The following is a 23,785-nucleotide window of genomic DNA, read 5'->3' on the forward strand; positions in this document are numbered from 1 at the left end:
ATGGCCGCCGCCATGGGCCGCGACCCGCCGGGGCCGGCCGAGGACGAGGCGCCGGCAGCGGCAGCAGCAGGAGGGGCAGCGGGAAGAGAAGGAGGAGGAGAAGAGGGCGAGGGGCGAGCGCGGGGCGGCGCGGAGGCCGGCGGCTGCTACCTGGCGCTGTGCGCGCGGCCCGTGCACTTCGAGAAGGCGAACCCCGTGAACTGCGTGTTCTTCGACGAGGCCAACAAGCAGGTGGGGCGGCGGGGCCGGGCCGGGGGCTGCGGGGCCGGGCCGGGGGGTCAGCCCGGCCCGCTGCTGCTCCTCGCCTTGGCTTTGGTTCCCTGCCCGGCTTTGCTTCCCTCCCGTCCCTCGGCCGCCGGGCATGAGCCCGGTTGTTCCCTCTCAGGACCTGTCATCGGGCTAGAGGCGGTAGAATTTCTTTGGTTTTCCTTTACCGATTTATTAGCTTGGATTTCACCTGCCTTGCTCTCACTGCCCTAAGGTCTTTCTGGAATTCATCGGAGTCAGCACTTTTCCTTTCTGTTCCAAGTGTCCCCACCTGACTTGCAAACTTTGTCACTTTGCTCTTAGCTTAATTTCCCTGAAATTTTCACGCCCCTTTCAATTCCTGAAATTCAATATATTCATAAAAAATGAATAGTTACAGCTTTCTTTGTGGCGCAGACCCAAGTGGCTGTTTCTTGGCTTTAGTGCTTTTAAGCAGGTTCTCTTTAATATCCATATGGGCTCCTGAGAGTTCAGCTCAGTACAGCTAAAAGATCCACAGGCTGTTATGAGCCTTACACCACAGTGTAAGTCCTCTAACTGTTCTTTTACCTCGGCATTCATGGAGTCAGAACCTTCAAGCTTTCTTCCCCATGTAGCTGGCATGCCTTGCCCCATGTGTGGACATGATCAGTGGCATGTTTGGAGAGGGAACAATATTTCTGGGATGTGTTTCTTGCTGTTGCACTCTGTTCAGAATGATTACAGAATCATTTGGGCTGGGAAAGGTCTCTGAGATCATCAAGTCCAGCCTTTCACCAAACACCATCTTGTCAGCTAGACCAGGGCACTGAGTGCCACATCCAGTCTCTCCTTAAACAGCTCCAGGGGTGGTAACTCCACGCCTCCCTGGGCAGAATATTCCCGCGTCTAATCACCCTTTCAGGGAAGAAATTCTTCCTAATGTCCAACCTAACCCTTCCCCAGTACAGCTTAAGGTGATGTTTTCTGGTTCTGTCACTGGTTGCCAGGAGAAGAGGCCAGCGCTCACCTGGCTGCAGCCTTTTTCAGGGCGTTGCAGGGAGCAATAAGGTCCCCCCTGAGCCTCCTTGTCCCCAGACTAAACAAACCCAGCTCCCATAGCTGCTCCTTGTAGGACTTGTGCTCCAGACCTTCCCCAGCTCTGCTGCCCTTCTCTGGACATGCTCCAGCACCTCAGTGTGCTTCCTGAATTGAGGCGCCTGGAATTGGACACAGCACTCGAGGTGTGGCCTCGCCACTGCAGGATACAGGGGGATAATCACTGCCCTGGTCCTGCTGGCCACATATCCATGGTACATTTTATGTATCTTGGTTTCTGGTTTCTTGGCCACCTGGGCACTGCTGGCTCTTGTTCAGTGCTGTCATCCACCATCTCCAGGTCCTTTTGTACTGGGCCACTTTCCAGATATTTCTTCTTATAAACCATTATCTGTGAGGGCCACTTGAAATACCCTGTCCAGAGACACTGTATCATAGTGTGGATGTGATACAACTACATAGAAACTGGTTGTTGAGAGCTCACTTGAAAGATTCGTGTTTTCCAGTGTAAATTTATTTCTCTGTGTTTTCTTGTTATATAAAGTAGTTTGCAGTGTGTCTCTGAATCATTTGTAACCAGCATTTCAATGACAGTTTCCCATGTGAGAGATGTGTCCGTGCAATCTTCTCATCTTGCTGAGATTAAGAGAGGGTTGCCTTCTTTTTCTGTCTCCATAATACTAAAAATAGTTAAACTAAGTATTTATCATTCTAGTGAGGCTGTGGACTTGCTTGCAATTTATAATCTTGATATGTGTATTTCCTGCCTGAGCATAGCAGGCTGGCAGCATGGCTGATAGTACAGAAAAATGTCCTTGTCACCCTGAGCCCTGCTCTGTGTGCCTGGTGCTGCTGCACACACAACAAGTGCCAATAAGGCATTTGCCTTTTCTTTTTCCAAGCTAGGTGTAGTTTGTAACAGCATAACTTTTTTTTTCCTTTTTTTTCTTTTTTTTTTGGTTATCTTATTCCAGCTCAATATATGTCATATCTCTAGCAGGTTTTGTACATATATATATATGTGAAGCTGGGCTAAAGGAATTCTCAGTTGTAGGGAATATTGGCTGAAGATCCTTAGGTAAAATCTATTAAAAATCTCTATGAAAATCTATTACTATTAAACTATTCTATTTAATAACATGTTCTGACAGGATCAGGCTTCTGGGTTGTTGAGTTACATCTCTTCCAAGCTGAGGTCCTTTTTGTTTTAAACAATGCTCTGATGTCTTAGATACTTTTACTAGGAAAATATAAAAGAAACAAAACCAAGATAAAGATTTATAAAGATTTGTACTGATTTAGCTTGCCCAGTAGTTCAGAATATGCCTGCAAAACTGTTGCAGTACCATTCAATCTGACAACTTAAAGTAAACTTGGAATTCAGATTGTCTCAGTGTGAACTGTTAGATCTGCAGAAGAACAAAAATTGTGTCTAGTAAAAAAAATTAAAAGGTGTGGCTTAGAGAAGAGGAAGCAGGTGAAGGTTATGACTTTGAAAGAGTTAAATATATATGTTCAAAACTTTTTCTGCAGGTTTTTGCTGTTCGATCTGGTGGAGCGACAGGGGTTGTTGTTAAAGGTTTGGAGGATAGAAATCCTATTTCCTTCAGGTAAGGCACCTTTATCTTGGGGTAGAATGATGCAATCTTCAAATTATGTGGTGGTTGGTCCTGAACCACTGTAATTCAGGCATAAAACTGACAAGTAATTGTGATCATATTTTGACTTTTTCTTAGATACAGTCTTGCAATTAAGAGGGTAAGCTTCTCCCTCCCTGTGGTCTCTGGGGGAGAAAAAGTAATTAGGCTGTGACTTCTTTTTTTTAAACAAGTCTTTTACTATAACATGCTGTACATATGAGAGAGTGATTCCTACAGCAGCAATGACATATCCAAGGATACAGTTTAGCAGGTGATGTCTGTGATTCAAGCACAATGTCCAAACCTAGTTGTAGGTTTCTCATGTTCTGTTCCTTGTTTCATCTGAATGGGCTTCTTCTGTGTCTTCTATTTCTTGTGGAAACGTTTTTGCAGAATTTGACAACAGTAAACTATTTTATATATGTCTCTGTTAAAAGTTATGGCTCTTTGTATTCTGCTGTGTGCAGATGTAAGGAAGTATTCCTTTATTCCATATTAATCCAAATATGGATGAAGCAATTTGTAATAAAATTTGTTTACTGTGATCTCTTGGATATTGCACAGGGCCTGTCCTGAAAGTTGCTGGGTTTATTTTACTTTTTTATTTGATTACACTTGTCAATCCTGAAGGAGGTGAAAATATTTAGTATACTTCATGCTGTTCCAACTATTTTCATACTTGACTGTCTCTCTCTTTGGCCTGACTTAATAGCACATGCTGGAGAAACTATATATACCTTATTCATGCCAGTTGTGCTGATGCTTGTTTGGTAAGAATACTTTTAAAATTTATTTTAATGATGTGAAAACAGCCTCAGTCTCTTTTTAACATCAGAAGTTCTTCCAGAGGCTGTATCCTATTGGGAAAGGAAGGAGGCTTGTGTCAACTAGCAGTAGTTTTGGAAGTAATGGAGCAGATTGCAGGATGCTGGTGTCCAGAACTGAGGATGCAGGATTGGATAGTCCCAGAAGTGTTCCAGTTCCACATCACAGGCCACCAGAGCTGATCATTTGCAGTGATTTCAGGTGCTAATTTGTGTGAGCTTAGCTGTGATTCTGCAATTGATGTGTTCAGGACTTCTGAAGAGTGAGCTGCCATTTTCTGTTCAGTCTGGGTTTTGAATATATTAGTCAGGCAAGAGTAATAATCTGTATTCAACAGCATTTGCATGACCCTTTTTTTTTCCTCCATTATTGTCTTTTTTAGGGTATATTCATTACAAAACTATTTTAGATTATATTCCCATAACTTCTGTTTCTTTCTGTATAGGATGGAGGATAAAGGAGAAGTGAAGTGCATCAAATTTTCCTTGGGGAACAAGATTCTGGCTGTGCAGAGAACTTCAAAAAGTGTGGTAAGAAATGTACACCCTGCAGCTAGGGAATTGGAGCTGGAAATCCTCTAGTTCCAGAGTAAAACTCTTTGAGACAAATATTCAAGAAGTCTATTGGCTACCATCAGCTGTAGTGAAAATTCCTCCATCATTCTGAGAGGCTGGTCAGGCAGCATTGTTGTCTTGCTAGTATCATCATTTAAACAAAAAGTATAAGGGGAAGCCAACTCTGGCAAGGGTGAGGTGGAACAGAAGTTTTTCTTCTGTTCTGTTATATATATTGCATCTAAGACAATTGGATAAACCAATATCTATTCTATGTATGTATCTTGTCTGTGCTTCATTATTGCTAATCCACTTAATGGGTGTTTTTGCAGGATTTTTTGAATTTTATTCCAGATAGCCCTCAGCTAGAATATACACAGGAATGTAAGGTGAGTTAAATGTCCCAAGCTTATATGCTTGAGTGAAACTTTGATGTTAGTTAGGCTGGTGACTACAAGAGAACTAACTGAGGTGCTTTTAAGAACACTAACATCAAGGAAATAAGAGATGTCAGCACTACTGTCTATTGAAACTGAGTGAACAAACAGGTATTAACAATACCAGAAAAAATTTCCTTGTCTTGTGAATGTAATTTTTTCCTAGAGGGGTCAGAAATGCTGTGGGAGCAGCAAATGTCAAGGTTTGATAAGGAGAAGAGACAAAGTGCTGATGATCCTGATGTTTCTGTGCTGCCCACAGAAACAGTGGGCAGTGATTATATTAGTGCCAGATATGTTAATGTGGATGTTCTTTCCTAATATCACTAATCACTAATAGTAAGCTATTACTAGTTTTCTTATTATGTTTGGTATTTTTTAATAATCCTTCTAATTATTGATGATTATTTACCAGAAACAAGGATCATTGTCATTGCTTGATATTTTCCAACTTTTAACTAAAACAAAGTACATTTTCAGGTAATAGAATGCTAAAGTAAATTTTTATACATCTGATTTACACAGATTCTTTTATCCCTGTAGTCTTTAAAGCTGAAACACTGTCTGTTTCATTATTTAGGATTATGAGTTTAAGTAAACCATTCTAGCAAAACCTTTATGGTAATGAAAGTAGTGAAAGGAGTAGATTCTGAGTGAAGTCATGGCAAATTTTTTCATTGAGTTTTTAGTTTCTCTCAGCCTCTCTTCCTGCTTTTCATGTCAGGAACTGGTAGAATTGGCAGTAGAATTTGAAACTGAGGAATTTAGTTTATCTTGGGTGAAAATAAAATTTGATTGTATAATAAACTTGTAAATCTTACATGCTGCCAAAGATCCAGGTCCTACAGTAATTGTGTTCATGTGTAGTTTGGGAATGCATTATAAAAACAGCTGATGCATGCTGGGTGTCTGGTTGGCCAAAAGTATTAACTCCAGAGATTGGATACCTAAATTGCCTTTGGTCTCGTGTTCATCATTTAGTAATATTCACTTACCTGAATAGTTAATTTTTCCAAGTAAAAGAGTGTTTGTTTGCTTTTTTGTTAAAAGACAAAGAATGCCAATATTCTGGGATTCTGCTGGACAAGTTCTACAGAAATTGTCTTCATCACAGATCAAGGAATTGAATTCTACCAGGTAATACAAACAACTCCCATAGGACATGCTTAGAGGTGTGAAAATGTAAATTTGTAACATCATATTTGAATTCTTTTGCTGCCGCTGTAACTAAGAAAGAGTGCTGCTAAAAAAGCAATTTTTGCTATTTGGTTTGCAGACTGCAATTTAATTTTTTTTTAAGAAGAATACATTTTTAGGTCAGGGCAAATTTATCATTTACAGGTTTTAAGACGTTGTATAAAGGAGTACTCACCTAAGCTTTGGGAGCTCTAGATTAAGAGATGCTCTTGGCTTGTATGGAAATGAGTATTTAATGTGAAATACCACTTCACACAAAACAAATCAGCATTGGGGAAGATGTGTAAATACTTGAAAGGTGGCAAAGAACTAATAATTGACCAGCTAGTACCCTTCTGCAGCTTGGAGCTTTCTCCTGTGTTGACCTCATTGAGTCCCTTTATGTAACATGTAATTTCCTTTGCATGTGTTTTTAAAGATGTCTGATGAATAAATAACTCTTTCTAACATTCATGATGATGGGTATTCAAACACTTCCTTAAAAAAAGGTGTGCAATTTTCAATAGTTTCAGTCCTGGAGAAATGTTTCTCATGGTTACTGTTACTAATAACTAGTACTAAAGAGATTCCTGAAAAAGCAGCATTATTTCATGCTGATTGAGGGGGAGAATATATATTTAGCACCTGAAAGGCTTATGAATGTCAACCCTGCAGGTAAAAGGACTAAATCAAATAAGTGTCTTTTAAAAGAGATATTTAAGCCCTTGAAATGAAGAGAATTAGTTTACATATTTCTTAAAATATAAAAGATTAAGGAGGCTGGGGAGTGAAGGCAGCAAGAATATTGTTAGAAGAACTTTTTAATAAAACTTCACTAGTTGTATGAAGCCAGGTGTTTTCTCCACTGTGCACAGAACTTATACCCAGATCTGGATGAGTGGGAAAACACAGCACCTTTAGGCTCATTAGTACTTGATGTGTATTCTTTCTTAGCTACAGTAAATTGGGGCCTCAGCTGTAATTGTCAGGTTTCTGATTTTTAATTCTAGCACAGTAATCATCTTTACATGTGTCTGTTTCTTGCTTAACATTCCTTTCTCCTGTGCATTAATTGCCATTTATGCTGTTGGAATCCTGGTGGCAATATAATGCTAATATTCTGTGTTTCCAGGTATTGCCAGAGAAACGAAGTTTAAAGCTCCTGAAGAATCAGAGTATTAATGTCAATTGGTACATGTATTGTCCAGAGAGCTCTGTTATCCTTCTTTCCACCACTGTCCTTGGAAATGTCCTGCAGCCATTCTATTTCAAGGTAAAGGGATGTGTTCCAAACTTGTCATTGTCATTTTTTCCTAACCTGCTTCTTCATCCAAATATTCTATTGCTTGAATTTCTTCCAAAAGGTGCATGTGTTCACATCCTTGTATGACAATAAGCAAATCTATAATGTAGCTTCTAGGTGATGTCTTAAAATAGGTAATTCACTCTTTCTTACATGCTCTTTGGAAAGATGTGTGTCCAGACAGGGCTGGACAGCTGACCTTGGGAGAAGAAAGAAAAGATTGAGGGTGACTAAATATTTTACAATTTAAATGTCTTTAAAGAATTTTTTTTACTTAAATAGGTATTTATTATTTACTTTTAATATGAAGATTTGCTCTCTGTAGCAATGTTGATTTTCCTGATAAGGAAAAAAATAAGGGCCTTTCTCTTGTGATTATAATTATAACCTCCCAGATATGACTGGATGAAAAAGAGATAAAAAAGGTAGCATTAAGAAAAAACTGCTGTCCCAAGCCAGAGAGGGCTTTGTCTACAGTAGTTTTTTCTTTTGGTGTTTTTTACTGTGGGCAACACTTATTGTTACTGGGAAAATATTTTTTTCTTTTTGTCTTGGAAAAAGTGTGCTGTGAAAACCAGAATCTGCTTTCAGTTAATGATGCAGTCAGGTGGTTTTAAAAATTAGGAAAAGAACTGCAGCATTTATCTTGCTCCTGTCAATGGATTAGGAAGATTTCTGTGGAGTTTAAGGGAAGAGATTGAAAAGCATCTTATTCACATGAGTTTCCTGGTCTGTGTTAATCTTGTGTAGGGTCTGTACTGCTTCCTGAAATGATGTTCCCTTAGGTGGCTGGGAGGAACCTACTAGCCTTTCACAGTTTTCTTTTTAACAACTTAGGTTATGGTTCCCTCTCCTTCCCATTTTGTGTCAAGTTGTAGCTTGAAGTGAAATAATTTTTATCTTGTGTTCAGAAGGTCATGTTTAAAGATCTCTTGAGAAAAGTCCTGTACTAAAGTAATACTTGAAAATAGAGATCTAGCAAAGGAAGTAGTTCTGTAGTATTCACACTTCACTCTCGAGAATGAATCAGTAAGAATAGGAAGTTAATTTCAATAGAAGCTTTGGAAACTGTGAAAACTTGCTTAAATATGAGTTCCATAGAAAAGAGGAAGAGGAAAGCAGAAGCCTTGGGCAGGAGAAGGGATGTGCTCTAAGTAGAAGGCAGGAACTAAAGGAGACTGTGACTGGTAGGAGGTAGTGATATTTTCTCCTTCCCAGGAAGCAGTTATTTAAGAGTTGGAGCATATACTTTTCTGGAAGAGGGAAAGTAAGTTAAGAGAATTTCTGTTTGAGATCTCCAGACCAATTGTACTTGAGATTTGCATACAAATTTGCCTTGACTGAATTGAAATAGAAATATTTTTGTAGCTGAAGTCATAAAATCAAGATGATGAAGCTTCTGAAGTTACAGAGGTCTGTCTTAAGAGTCACTTGGGGGTTTTTGGGGAAAGGAAGCACAAAACCCTTTCGTGTGCTGTGACCGCCCTTCGCCTCGTGGGGGCGCTGTGATGCAGCGTTTGGGCAAAGGCGGCTCCTCCCTTTCGCTTCAGGTCGTGACAGTTCTTGTTTTGCCTTTTAACAGAGTGGGACCATGGCAAAACTATCAAAATTTGAAATTGAGTTGCCTGCAGCACCCAAGTCATCCAAGCTCAGCCTTTCCGAAAGAGATATTGCTATGGCTACAATGTGCGTATCTCACTTTCTTGGGAGGGTGGGGCAGTGTGGGAATGCTGGAAGAAGGGAAGGACATTACAGTGGTTGCACTTGTGTCTTGTTTTAGCAGTGCTGTTGCTTTAAAGCACTTCAGATACTGCCTTGAACAAAGCATCTAAACAACCCTCTTGGGGCAAGGTGGGGAGGGGCAGCAAATGGAGAAGTCTTACATCACATTGTTCTGGATTACCACAGAAATTTGGAGAATGTTTCATTTCTTTGTTGAAATTTTGGTAGAGGAATCATTCACAGATGCCAGACTTGATAAATGACAATGCATGGCCTATACTCATGCAAGTATTGTTTAATCTTTCACTTTTAATTAAATGATTACCTGACTTAAAGTCAAACATTTTATCCCAGAAGAAAGGATGAGATTACCTAAGAGACTGGTAGAGCTCTTAATTGAAAATAATCCTTTAATCCTGTTGTCCTGTTAGATACGGGCAGCTTTACGTTCTCTATTTGAGGCATCACTCAAGGACTTCCAACAGCACAGGAGCAGAAGTAGTGCTCTATCACTTACCCAGGTAAGAGCAGAATGAAGAACTTTAGTGGCAGTTCACATCTGGGTCAGTGTTGTGCTTTAATCCCAATTGGCAAGTACCACCAGCTGCTCCCCCAAACCCCTGGTGGGAGGGGCAGGAAAATCAGAAAAAGGTAAAACTCATAGGTTGAGATAAAACCAGTTTAATAAGTGAAATAAGGTAAAAAGTAATAGTAGTAGTAATGAAAAGTGCATGGAGGAGGGAATAAAACCCATGAAAAGCAAGTGACACAGTAACAATTTTATCACCCAGCCTGTCCCAAGCCCTGACCTTTGCCTTCTGGCCAGCTTCCCCTACTTTATATACCACGTATGATGTCCTAGGATATGGAATATCCTTTTGGCCAGTTCAGGTCTGCTCTCCTGGTCTTGCTCCCTCCCAGCTTCTTGCACACCTCGCTGGCAGAGCATGGGAAATCAAAAAGTCCTTGGCTTAGAGTAAGCACTGTTTAGCAACAACTAAAACATCAGTATCTTATCAGTGTTATTCTCATACTAAATCCAAAATACAGCACTGTATCAGTTCCTAGGAAGAAAATAAACTGAGTCCCAGCAAAACTAGGACAAAAAGACATCTTATATTGGCTTGTTGACCAGTTCTCATTTCTCTTTGTCTCTATAGAGAGGGCTCCTGTAAGAAGACACATATTTTAAAGCTGAACAGAACTGGGAAGTTTGCACTGAATGTAGTGGATAACTTGGTGGTAGTACATCATCAGGATACTGAGGTCTGATTTATTTATATTGTGTTGTGCCATAACTTTGAGAATTTAGGGGCAGGTTTTAATAACCTAATAATTTAATTTAGAAATTATTTTTCTTTGGGCTTAGCTTGGCCAAAACCCAGAGTATTTGCAGGAACAAAGCCAGAACACTGTAAGAGATTCCAATTTATCCTTCTGTCCTGATGGGCTAACATATAATCAGGGCTGCTGGTAATGCCTGCTTTTTTCTTACACTGCTTTTGCTTCTTGTCAGTTTGCTATGATGCTTTGCTGCTCCACTGTGTAGGCTTTTAAGGCATTATATAAAGAAGTAGAGTTAAATTGGATACTAAATTATCAACCCTGGGAAGTTTACCGTATCACAAACATTTGAATGATAATGTTTCTGTGACACAAACATAAGCTCCTTTAGTCTGAAGGCCTGGCTCTCTAAAAACTTGTATGAGCACAAACCTCCTTGTGCGTCTGGTAGCACAGTTAAAACTTCTTATCTGTAGTCCCAGCAGCAAGGCTTGGTCAGTGGTTAAGCTAAAGTACCACTCTGCTGTTAACTTGGGAAAAGGCTTGGAGTTCTGGTATTATCTTCTCTTGGACATCTTCAAGAAGTGGGGCACATTACCTTCTTAGGGGGATTAGTTGATGTTTCAGTTATATTTCATGTTAATTCTACACATTAGCATTTAACCCAGAGCACTTCGTCCCCCATGTTTTGGTCAAACGATAAACATGACTACAGAAACCCAGAAAACATTACTCACCTTGCCTTTGGGAGACACCAGTAATTGAAATTTCACTGGCACTGAAAGCACAACTGCTTTCCCTGGTGGTCCATGCTGGGTTAGAAGTGTTAGTGACTTGAGCTGAACAAGACTGAATGGTTGTAGTGTGAGGATATCAGAGGAAGATAGACAGTTTTCCTCAGAGTTTATGCAGTGTCAAAGTCATGTGTTGTGCAAGACAGACTGAGAGAGACTTTTTTCTAGGGCATGTAGTGACAGTTCTAGGGACCAAAGGGAGATAGATTTAGATGGGATGCAAGGGATGCAGCTTTTCACAGTGAGGGTGGTGAGACCCTGGAACAGGATTCCCCATTGCTGAAATGGTTCAGTTCTAGTTTGGATGGGGCCTTGAGCAGCCTGATCAGTGAAAAATGTCACCAGCCCCAGTATATCCCTTCCAACCCCAACCATTCTATGGTTCTAACAGGGAGTACTAGATGGAAATGTGAAAAGCAAACTGAATGCATTCAAATGAGTGGTGATTCACATCCATCAATACTAACTTCCTCTTTTTAATTGCAGACTTCAGTTATATTTGACATCAAGCTGAAGGGAGAATTTGATGGGTCCACAACAATCCATCAGTTTGTACTTCCACCTCGATCAATACAACCCTATCAGATACCTGTAGCAGGTAGAACCGCTATGTAATGAATAACCTAACACTTAGCAAGAGTACTTTAATATAACAGCTCACAGACAGGAGTGCTTCAGGTTACTAACACTTCAGTTACACATACTGGAGAGGGTGAGGAAGGAAGAAGGTAAGAAGCAATTGAGCAGAAGCTGGTGTTCCAAAAGTGTGTGCCAACTACAGAAGAGTTGCTGTTTAAGGTGCACATTTCCTATAGTACTTTGCTTTTACACTTGAAAAGTGTTGGGTGTGGGGAGTTTTTTGGCCATGGCTCTCAAAGCTTGTGGGTGCTCAAAAGCACTTCATGCTTTTCTGGCTTAAGTCAGGACTGTGTGACTTAGGAAATTGGAGGCTGAAAGAAAATACAAGCTCAGAATCAAGTTTGGGACCAGTTTAATGCTTCAATCAGTGTTAGGACTCAAATGCTTAGATTCTTCTTGCATTACCTTTCTGTTCTCCAGGCCTAGAAGTGTGACAGGTAGTTACACCTCAAGCTGGGGATATAGAAATAGTCTGAGCATAGTTTCACTAGCAGGTGATAAAACAGTGAGGTTGTCTTTGTAGAAGAGAAGGATGCTTCTGTATAGAAAGATTGCACATTAAAAGCTCTAACATTTGATAGCAAGTATGATAAATCTGCAGATGGAGATTTGTGTTAAATAAAGGCTAGGATCAGAATGTACCAACCACTCTTCCTTTTAAAGAGTATACATTTAAATACAGCAAATGAAATCTGTGTATCTAGAATTACAGTACTAGAGATGGAATATTTCTACACACATTATTTCACTTGGCTGAGAAACAAAACAGTCATATTTTGAAGGATTTGTTTGCCTTCTCAGTGTCAGATTTTCTTTGTAGATCTGGCTACACAGAGAAATGGATCTTTCTTTCTGACTACATGCTAGAGTGTTACAATCCATATTTACCTTTTCAGCATAAAACACTTGGTACAGGAGAGCTGCCAGAGTTACTACTGTTCTTCACCCGATGTTCTTTTTTCTGCAGGCCCAGCTTCTGTGACAAGTCAGGCTCCTGTTCCATGTAAACTCTGTATCCTTTAAATCCTTTCAAGAAGTAAGAACCTCATTCTATGTATCAAGCAGGAAAGAAGGTAGCATTTGTTACCTTGGCTCCTTAACAGAGCAGTTCTGGCTGATTTTGCACATGTACCTCAAGACAAAATATGCTTCATAATAGCCTCACAATGCTTTCAGAGAGTTGTAAAAACTGAAGTCTAGTATAATACCACATTTCCTGATTATCTGAGACATGTGTATGTAGTGATTGAATAGGTACACCATAAAATTGAAGATATCATTCCAAGAGCATGGTTCAAAGCCTCAGAAGTGACAGTAAATGAAAGTATGTTAATGGGATCTGCTTCTCTATAGTAATGTAAACTCATGAGAAACAGTTTAGCATCAATGTTAATATGGGTGTTAAAACCTTAACATTTAGATTCTTCTTCTTGGATTGTCTTTCAACCTGATATTATCATCAGTGCAAGTGAAGGTAAGTGGTGAGCTCTTAGACTCTACAATATTCAGTATCAGGATGGCGAGTTTACACTTGCAGTGCACAAAGGAGCTTAAAACTGAAGGGACTTACTAGGTACATCTGCTGAGTTGATTGCTCTTGCTAGTGTTAACTGGAGGATTAGCTATCTCTACTACAACTTTTCAAGGGTAATGCTGCTCTAGCATATGGGCTTAGAAAGGCAAATAAACAATCTCAATGTGTTTTCATTTAAGGCTGGAAAACTTGTAAGTCTAGGCTGTACTGTACAAGACAATTCATTTTGTTTACTCCTTCAAATCAAGGTTACCTCTGGAGTCTTCAAGTGAAACTTGAACCTGTAGTTAACCTCTTGTTAGATAAAGGAAAACTAATGGATTTCCTTCTCCAAAGAAAAGAATGCAAAATGGTTATCCTGTCTGTATGCTCTCAAAGTAAGTTCAAGTGTGTTTTATGTATCTTGAAGGTACAATACTGCTTATTCATAAATATTCACCCAAGTTAGCTTAGCTGTTCTTAGAGATGAGATCACCTCTGAATTTGCCTTGGTCCTTGGGATGTCATTTGCCTCAACGACCCTCAGTCACTGTTCTGAAGAAATGTAACAGCATGAAAAATTCAACTTTCCCCCCACTTCAATTCAAATACACCTGACATGATTGAAAGTATTTCTTAAAAATTAGATAGAGAATAGAGATCACCTTTTATAAAAGGCAACTTTCAGGTGCCTGGTTATTTCTCCTCATAGTTATTTCTTTTTATCTTTTCAGTGCTCAGTGAACCAGAGAGAGGATCACTATCTGTGATTGCAACTGTTTTTGACAAACTGAATCAGGAATATAAGAAGTACTTGGAAGCTGAGCAAAGCTATACAATGGTAAACCATGTTAGCTATAGCAGCTTACAGAGACAGGACAATGCTCTTTGCTTTTCAGGTGGTATCAAGGTGAAGGCATGCTCCTTTCTACTTAGGAAATTTGGGCTTACCTCCAAAGGTCCTGACTGCCTGAGTCCCACAAGTAAAAGTCTACTGTGGGAAATGCACTAAGACCCCCACTTGACACTTGTGTGACAGGTGGTGCATAGTTCATCTCCAGAGTGATGAGTTAAAATTCCCCAGTGCTTGAAAGCAGAGAGAAGGTAGAAGCTGAAAAAGCAACTCTGAATCAATACCTACTACTTTGGTTTCCAAAGCACTGATTTCACTGCACACTGTATCATGGCATAACAGGCAGTCCTGATATATCTCAGTTACTTCTGTTAAAGTACCAAATTCAACACTAACTCAGAGTACAGTCACATACTCAAAACTCTTCTAAGCCTGAGGGCCTGTCTCAGTGTAGTTAGATTCATCTCCTGGCTTTGAGGTATAAGAGCAGGTTTAAAAGATGTTTTAAATTTAATATGAAATCCCCACTGAACAAGATGCATCTGATATAACATGACCACAGATATGAATTTCCTTGTTAACAAGTTTGTAGTTGTTTTGAATCAGAAAACAATCTGTGCAATTGAGACTGACCCAGAACTGTACTACACTACTGTTTTTGTTTTTTTTAAGACCTCTTTTTCCTCCTAGGTGGTAGAAACAGGCCTGAGTAGAAGTAATCCACTCCTGAAACGACCTGTCCGCACCCAAGCAGTTATTGACCAGTCTGATATGTACACACATGTTTTATCTGTTTTTACAGAGAAGAAGGTAAGTTAATTTTAAGGGCTAATGAAATAAATTTAAGGGCTAATTTGGCAGCAGTCTCAGATCAGCCAATGTAAGTTGATGGCTTGAAACTGGCTGCAGGAAGCTTTGTCAGGATTAGGGTATTTTCATGCCTATTTTTGTGGGGTTATTAACAGAGAAGCCATGCAAATTCCACTTAACATTTGCTTCTTTGTCCAGGAAGCACCTCACAAGTTCACTATAGCTGTATTGATGGAATACATTCGCTCTCTCAACCAGTTCCAGATTGCTGTTCAGGTAAATCACTTATGTGCTAAGTACATTGCCCCATTCCATGAAATTACATGCAGTTTTAGTCTAGTCTTGGTCACATGTGTGAGTTGTATACAATATTGACTTGTAGATTGTAAAAACACATATAGAGACATGCCTTTGATTGTCTTCTTCCTGCATTCACAGCACTACTTGTATGAGCTGGTCATCAAAACTCTTGTTCAACACAACTTGTTCTACATGCTCCATCAGTTTCTGCAGTACCATGTGCTCAGTGACTCAAAGCCCTTGGTATGTAAGACAAGTAGCTCCAATAAGCTAGTGAGGGAGGTGGGAAGTCTTCAGAATTTGAAGGTTATTTCTACTTTTGCCCTAGGCTTGTCTCTTACTGTCCCTGGAAAGCATTTACCCTCCTGCACATCAGCTCTCACTGGACATGTTAAAAGTAAGCATTTCTGACTCTAATAACTCCCTGTCACATGTGGGTTAGACTGGTCAAACAGCTTCCCTGACCAGGCTTGAAGTCGTTAACTAGCATCAATCATTTCCATGCATTAGAAGCAGTGTCTTACAGCTGTGCTTGACTTCACAGAGACTTTCCACAGCAAATGATGAAATAGTGGAAGTTCTGTTGTCCAAACACCAAGTTTTGGCTGCCTTGAGATTCATCAGGGGTATTGGAGGACACGACAGCATTTCAGCCCGCAAATTCCTCGATGCAGCGAAACAAGCAGAGGATGAGATGCTTTTCTACACCATATTCCGCTTCTTTGAACAAAGAAACCAGCGGTTACGGGGAAACCCCAGCTTCACACCAGGTAAGGGAGAAGCAGTCTGACCAAGATACTCAGGTGTGCAATCCAGTTGAGCCTGTATTAGATGATAAAACTCTTGGCATAGTTTAGCCTATATTTTATACTCACCTTTAAGCACAATTCCAAATTAACTTGTCTTACTCCTTTGTCTACTGCACCCAGGAGTAAAGAGGCTGAACTAAACATAAACTTGCAGATGAACCTGTTTGACTTGCATTTGCTCTCACTGCTTAGGTTAGCAGTTAGAGCCATTATCTCCAATTTGTGCATTCTTCTGAAGTCAGCAACCAGGCTGGGAAACCTTTGAGTTCACTTGTCTATTTCCACTAATTACAAAAATTCAAGGCCTGTTTTATGCTACAGTTCTTTCTTTAAAAGCCAAGCCAAACTCCTTGCACCAGCAACGTTTGTAACCACCAGACATTCTGTAGGTGCAGAATCCCACCCCTCACTCTTGCATCTTGACAGTAAAGGGCTCTCATGGCTGTGAGTCTGCTGGTTAGATCCATGAACTAGATCAAACCTCTGCTTCACCTCAAGAATACCAGTCACAGGACTGGAAATACCTCGGTATTCCAATGCTTTCTGTTTGTTCAACTCTGGTACTCAAACACATTCAAGATAAGAATTAGTACCGATAAATGAAGGTAAGTGAAACTACACAATCTTGGTTCTTGGTTTGTGAGTTGGAAAGTGAACATGCAACTTTTATTTTGTCTCCTGTAGGTGAGCACTGTGAAGAACATGTCACCTTCTTCAAACAAGTTTTTGGAGAACATGCTCTTATGAAACCCACAACATTCTGAAAGACTCTTCAACTGAAATGTATAAACTTAATTTATTGCATTTAAGTAGATTTTTGAACTACAAAATGGCTATTTTATAATAAAGTATATACAAGACATTTTGGCAAATAGTACTAAAAATATTACAACTTGTGATGGCTTCCCCCTAAAAATAGAGACAAAAATTGCATTGACCTGCATTTAAAATTAGTGTCAGTGGTTTAGCAGTCCATTCTCATACACATCACCTTAATTTCATTGACAAAATGCTATTCAACTCTCACTACAGCTGGTTTAGGTTTCTGAAGGAAAAAGATGCAACCTCTTGAAAACAGAAGTGTTTTAGTAATCTTATTAACGCATCTAGTTTTATAATACTGTTACTTGAGCCACACTTAGCATTTCCTGAGTTTAAAGCTATGTCCAAAGCTGCAGCTGGTATCTTCTAGTTGAATCTGTGCAGGAGTCAAGTCTGTGGTGGTTACAGTGTGATAGTCATAGAACATTGCTGCGCTTCAGTTCTTAGGAGTTGGGCCGAAGCCACAGTTCAGGCAGTCCACTGAACACTGTTAAAAACTAGAAGTAGAGGAGTCTCTCCCGCTCTGTGCCTCTGGTCCTCTCCTGGGCAGCACGAGTTTTAGCTTTATTGACTGATGGGCCTGAGTGAGAGAACACATTTCAGCTGATCAGTCCTCAGGAAGCATGCATGATCTGACTGTCTAGGGCCAGCTTAACAGTCAGAAACCTGCTTCTGCTCAGCTGCTAATAGCTGCCAGCCTCAACAAAGGCAGTGGGAGATGAATCCCCATCAGTCTTAAGCCTATTAAAGGTAGACTTAAACTGAGCCTTATTTAAGGGCTACACTATACACATGCATTATCAAATTCAACAGGACAGTGCTTGGACCACCCTCACTGAAAGGTTGTTTCTGCAAATGCAGGAACAGTGACCCACAGGAGGTTTGCTGCTTCCACCCACCATCCTGTCCCCAGGTTGAAACATGCTGCTCTGTGGGACAGCAGGCACCTTCACAAAGCACAGCAAAGTGCAACCACTTGGGCCAGGCAGTGCTTGCTTCAGTTCAGCAAGCCCACAGCAGTGAGCCTGCAGTGCCACCAGTAAGCCTCTGCTTTCCAAAGGACTTCCACTTGGATGAGAAAGACACATTCAAGTGCTGCTTTTCATCTCTGCAAACCTTTCCATGTCATGGAAAGTTCACAGACAGCTATTTTGTTTGAAGTGTGGTATAGAGCAGACTGTCACATCTTACCTATGTAACTAAGCAGAACTGGAAGAAATATCAGTCCGTGTGTTGCTCCCAGCACAACCATAGCTAGATACATCCTGAAGTAGAATATCTTGAAGATTTGAGATTTGGAAAAAGCCAATACTACAATTCCTCCAAATTTGGTCAGCGTGATACCACTGAACACCTGGCAATAAAAAAGTGATAAATAGGAGTTTAGATAATCCATTTCTTTCAAGTATTTAGCATTTAGTAACATTTCTGCATAATCTAAGGCTCCTGTATGCAGTATACTTCCTGCCCTGCCAGTCTAGAACCAAATCAAGATGCACTCAGGAGATGAGTTCATCTTTTTGGTCCCACAGGACAGGCTCAGTATGATTAAAAATCCACTCTGATCTGTGCAGCCACCTAATTAATTTTTGCTTCAGGCAGATATAAGTGAAAACCATTACTTAACTCACATTCCAGTTAAGTTCTGTACCTGGGTGTGGTACACACATCACAAGAACTGTCCATTCCAACCCCATACATGTCACTTAGTCTAAGACAAGTGACATGACAGTACTGCCTAAACACCAAGTCCTGCTTGTTCTCTACAAGCTCCAACTACATCCCATATTCACAATCACCTTTCCTAGTCACCTCTGACTATCTGGAAGAGAAACACTTGAATTTTAATGGGACAATCTGAGGTTTATCCAAACTACTAGTTCAGCTAAAGCACTTAGCTCTCTTCTACTATTAGGTAGTAGTAACATCAGATTAACCCCTATTACTAGTAGAAGCCTGTGTTGACCTTAAGAGCTTTAAGCATTCCAAAAAGAAAAAGCAAGGCTATCTTTATGACTTTAGACTGTCACCTATAACATTTCTTAAAATAGTAAGGCTGTTACTTGGCTACTTGTTTTCCCCTCCCCAGCCAGCAGATACTCACTGAGCTGCCCATGTGAGACAGAGCTTCTTCTGCACGCTCCACTCTACTGCCCTTGGTACTGATGGTGAACGCTCTTGTCACATGACTGCAGAATTCCACAGCGATTCCACAGCTCTGGAGAGTCAAAGGGAATGTGAAAACTTCAGTTAGATCAGCACTTTGATAGCAAGGTCTCTGCTCAGAATTCTGGATGGGCTAGAAAGATTCCTAGCAGCAGTCATCACTCCCCACAGTTAAAGTACCATGGGAAGTTACAAACTTAGTGTTGCTTCCCAGAGGCTGTTTGTTGCAGCTGTTTACCACACAGTGTTTTACCACCAGTCATTACTAACAGGCAATCAAACAGGAAGTGGAACATGAGGTTGTTTCAGAGGTCAAGTTTCCTGAGGTTGCGGCAAGCTGGCTTTGATGCACATAGTGAACATTGAACATTAGAATCAGTTTACAACTATTAGCTGCAATAACATTGCTTTAGAACAACACTGAATATACATCCTGATTTGATACCATGACAATTCAGCTGATCAGTCATTTGCAACACTAACTGAACACTTGGCTAATCTTAGCCTTATCTAGTAGATAGACTTCCTTTAATACACATCTAATTGTAACATAGGCCAACAGTTTACACTAGCCCCCAGACCAGCCAAAAACCTCTAGAGAAGACAGTAAGGCCAGAGCAACCAGTAGCTGCTTGCTGGAGCTAGTTCTGGAGTGCTTTACCAAGGCTTTCTGCCCAGATGATTCCATCCACTTATGCAGGAACAATACTGGTGCTAGCACATCCCAGATCTACTCTGTAGAACATAAATACAGCAGACAAATCTATGCATCCTCCCCTTCAGCACGAGCCACCTGTGTTGATGTGGAGCAGCACCTAGCCTAGACAGCAGCAATGCAGCTGTTGCTGCAAAACAAGAGTGACCTCCACCAGATGCAGTATAGCTTCAGTTCAACTGCTGTATCTTATTAGTGCTAGGACTAGTTCTCAGAATAAACTTGTTTTCTCTTCTTCTAGTGGTGTTAAATAGTTCCACTACTGTGCAAAGGCCTGCCAAAGTTCAGTAGCAGAATACTGCTCAGTATCACAAGTATATATGTAGCACACAGAACTGTTCAAAACTTGGAAACAGAAGCAAAGAGAGGTCTTGTTGACTTACCATGACAAGATTTACTAATGAAACTGCATTCAAGCTGATGCCCCAGAGCCACATCACTCCAAACATGTTGACAATTATCATAGCAATAGTTATTGAAACCACAACAGCAGCCCATACTTCAAAGCCAAGAAGCACAGTTGTCACCAGAAATATTGATCCCAAAGAGATGCAGAGGTTAAAGATAGCATCGTGCACAATTGTCAGGTATTGTTCATAGAAGACATAAAACACACTGCAGAAAAAACAGAGGTTGTCATTAGCCATCTTCCCTTTGATATGCTAATATTAGATTAGCGTCAGTGCTAAGGATAAAGTAGTTCCCCCACCCCCCCACAGAAGTCACCAACAGAAACTAGCTTCCTTGCATCAGTGGAGTGTCATGTAACAGTTAGCATTTTGTAGGGGTCAGCTCCTCACTAACACTTCAAATAAAGATCACTGTCTCAAAGTCAGTGTAATTCCCATATTTCAACATAAGCAGCTACAGTAGATAGCAGAAGGCAGGTGCTCAGATCCCTTTAGGTATCTACAGGAGCTACTGCAGATGGACCATAAGTGCAGGTAGGATTCTTTGATGCAGAGATCAGTATTTCAGATGCACAGCTATCAACTCCAACTCAATTTCAGTGTGGTACTCCTATACTTGACATTTCTGTTGCATTTGCTTTAGATTTGAATAACTTATCTGAAGTCAATACATTCACATCACAGCTTGCCATTACCCATGTCAACATATCTGCTTATGTTTGAACTATTAAACCCTACTATGAAAACTAGGAAATGCCCCAAAATGAGTCATATCTACATTTGTAGTGAAGGATTTAAATTAATTATCAATTACAGTAGAAAGAGGCCATGTATGGATACAAATTATATCTTCCTAGTTTTACTAGAAATCCCCAAGTCTCTGCATTACCTTCTGTTAGACAAAACTCAGGTTTTTAATATGTTATTAGCCAGCACCTTTTCTGTGTTGCTCAAGTATTTGTCACCAAGGCAAGAAAGATCTAACCATACCTGTAAGGAAACACGCGGTAGTTCTTCTCTTTGATGCCCATGGTTTCAGTGATATTGTCTGCTATAATCCGAGCTTTCCTCATAGCATCAATATAATCAGATGATGTTTTCAGAACAGTATGGTAAGTCATGAAATAAGTGGCTCCAACCTCAGTTTTGTTGTTTATAAAGTTGACAGCAGAGTTATATGCAGCATGTCCTCTATAAAAACAGTTATCAGATGCCAGCACCATTCAAATTTATTAGCTTTTATAACAAATAATCTTATGGGAATGGTTTGAGTTGGAAGGAAGCATAAGATCATCTAGCTAGCTGCACCTCTGCCATGAGCAGGAACACTTTCTGCTAGACTACAGCTGCTCACATCCCATCCCACCTCATCTTGAACACTTCCAGGGACGGGCACAGCTTCTCTGGGCAATCTGTTCCAGTGCCTCACCACCCTCAGAGGAAAGAATTTCTTCCTAACATCTATTTTAAACCTACCCTGTTTCATTTAAAAGCCATGCCTCCGTGTTTATCACTACACCCCCTTGTAAAAAGTCTCTCTCCAGCTCTCTTGTAGATGTCCTTTAGAGAGCTAACAGCTGGTAGTTGTTTCTAGCAGTTTCTAAAACTAAAAAAGCTTCAGAGTACAATGCATTTCAAGATTGCACAGGATATTCTAGAACAGACTGACCATAGATATTGTCTCTCTTTGTACAGGGAAAGCTGCTGTTCCATTTAGTTGATGATGCATTTGGGTTTTTTTCAGAAAACAGTACAGAACTCGTGAGATGTCAATGTTTGTATGGCTTTTAGGAGGACATTAGCCATCAAACCTCCAGACAAAAGCCAGAGCAAATATCTCTGACACATTGGTCTAAGCAGGGTCCATAGAATAAAGCTCTTACCCTTTGCCACATTTAGGATTAGGGTTGTCTGATAGGAACATTGGCAAAAAGGTCATGAAGTCTTCACCCTGTGGTCTCTGCTTGCCTTCTGGAGTCAGTGGTCGACAACGAGTGCAGGATGGATCACTGACTGAAGAAATACAGGAAGGAGGTCACCTACAGGGACAAGTATTCTTTTTCCTAACACTAGGAACTTCTGACTGCATTACTACAGGATGCAATTCCATAAAATGCATTTTTACTGATGAACTAACTGATCCATCCTGAAATTCCATGTAAGATTTGTAGTCCTTAATTTGATTTATTGCTACTAAGGCAAGGGCTGCCAGAGAATTCTTACTTGTGCACTTATCTCCATTAGATCCGATGAGAACTACACCCAGCTGAAGGACCTGAACAAAAGCAGAGCACCAAGTTTGTGTACTCTAAGAAGGCCAACAGAAGGATCAGAATTTTTACAGCAAGTTACATTGGCTGTCTAGGTAGGCTGTTTTCAGTCTGCAGCATTCCAGTAGAATATTTAAGCTCACTCAAACAGCAGTTCAAATAAATTAAGAGGATAACTCAAGAGGTTCCTACTTACAGTAAGAAAAGGTATTCACTTGACTCATACCATGAGGAAATGTTTTGGCTGTGAAACTTATAAACCAAGCTAATTCGCTAGCAACAAGATGGATGCCAATACCTGAAGCATTGCAAAACTGTCCAGTGGCATTGTAGACTCTGCAACAGGACGACTGTGGCTTCACCCAGTCAAAGTAGTCATCAATCCAGGATGATGGGGCATAGCCTATCCTTGTGCTAATAAAAATAACACAACATATCCATCATCAGTAATTTTATGTTTAATTCCAAAATATATCACTTGATCTCTCCAGTACCAATTTATGCCATGTCAACTCATTCTTGTCAAATCTACTCAGCTCTTTATATAGTCCCATGCTCCAGTACCCCATCCAAGAGCCATAATGCTCAGGTAGCTCAGAACACTGCAGCCAGAAAACAGCAGGAACTTTTTCACTGCATCTTGTTCTGCTGCCAAGCTCAGCTTTCCATTCCCCTGCCCTCTCTGTAGTCTCAGTTTTCAAGCAAAGCTCCTCCTTCAGTTAGGCTGAAATGAACTACAGTGGAAAGAATTGGGTAAAGACTTTCTTGAGTTGTCAGCTGCAAATAAAATTCCTGCTTAGCCTCCCTAGGCTAGCCTAGTTTATTCACCAGGCTTAGAAGCTGAGCATACAGCCATTTTCCAGATCATCATAACCCTGCTGAGAGGTTTTCACAAGTTATTCTTACTACCATTCCAAGATTCCTTGAAGGATCAAGCCCCTTTTCCAAACCCAAGTACATCAATGTATCCCATCAGTCCACACAGGTTTTATCCTCACTCTAGAAGACTGTCACAGCTGCTTCCAACCCCCTTCCCTCCCAAACCCACAATACAAAGCAAATAAAATAAAATGTCAGTTTACAACCAGCAGCTGAGCCTGAGTAAATCAGGAGGACACACTGCTCTGCTACACCTCTTCCATGCAACTATGCAGAAACAAGCATGAAGGACTTACTAGCTACCAATTTCTGCAGCATTGAAGACTTGCTGGACAAGTGAATCGTTATTACATCCCGTTCCACCACACACCATGTTCTGCCCTTCCAAAGTGGTGTAGTTGTGTCCTTCTTCTAGGACAAAGTAGACAGGGGGACCTGCATGCAGGTACTGGCTGATGTGGCTGAAGTAATCTATTACATAGGAGTCCTTCAAGGGAAAGTTTTGAGTTACCATTACGGAATGTTGAGGTAGCACAACAAGGTATCAAGGTTTCAATTCAGCCACAAACTGCTGAACAGT

At 40.5% G+C, this 23,785-nt stretch overlaps 2 protein-coding genes across 2 annotated transcripts in view; one reads left to right on the forward strand and one right to left on the reverse strand.

Annotated features, from left to right (window-relative positions):
* On the forward strand, nt 1–16,815 carry RMC1 (regulator of MON1-CCZ1). The gene is made up of 20 exons (XM_058045214.1): nt 1–231; nt 2,818–2,894; nt 4,195–4,279; nt 4,636–4,692; nt 5,791–5,877; nt 7,049–7,189; nt 8,802–8,905; nt 9,373–9,462; nt 10,102–10,207; nt 11,506–11,617; nt 12,626–12,670; nt 13,079–13,132; nt 13,441–13,569; nt 13,906–14,012; nt 14,715–14,834; nt 15,033–15,110; nt 15,273–15,377; nt 15,463–15,531; nt 15,679–15,904; nt 16,628–16,815. Exons 1-20 carry the CDS (start codon nt 1–3, stop codon nt 16,705–16,707), a joined length of 2,103 nt encoding a protein of 700 aa, XP_057901197.1. The 3' UTR covers nt 16,708–16,815.
* NPC1 (NPC intracellular cholesterol transporter 1) overlaps nt 16,721–23,785 on the reverse strand; it is a 26,475-nt gene continuing 19,410 nt past the window's right edge. The window contains exons 18-25 of the mRNA XM_058045201.1: nt 23,502–23,692; nt 22,625–22,740; nt 21,940–22,069; nt 21,047–21,247; nt 20,030–20,261; nt 18,870–18,983; nt 17,957–18,119; nt 16,721–17,345 (exon numbers count right to left, since the gene is read on the reverse strand). Of these exons, the coding sequence (XP_057901184.1) occupies nt 17,263–17,345; nt 17,957–18,119; nt 18,870–18,983; nt 20,030–20,261; nt 21,047–21,247; nt 21,940–22,069; nt 22,625–22,740; nt 23,502–23,692 (1,230 nt within the window). The 3' untranslated portion in view covers nt 16,721–17,262. The remainder of the gene's footprint in view (nt 17,346–17,956; nt 18,120–18,869; nt 18,984–20,029; nt 20,262–21,046; nt 21,248–21,939; nt 22,070–22,624; nt 22,741–23,501; nt 23,693–23,785) is intronic.

This window comes from Melospiza georgiana, chromosome 1, assembly GCF_028018845.1.
Source record: "Melospiza georgiana isolate bMelGeo1 chromosome 1, bMelGeo1.pri, whole genome shotgun sequence".
NCBI lineage: Eukaryota > Metazoa > Chordata > Aves > Passeriformes > Passerellidae > Melospiza > Melospiza georgiana.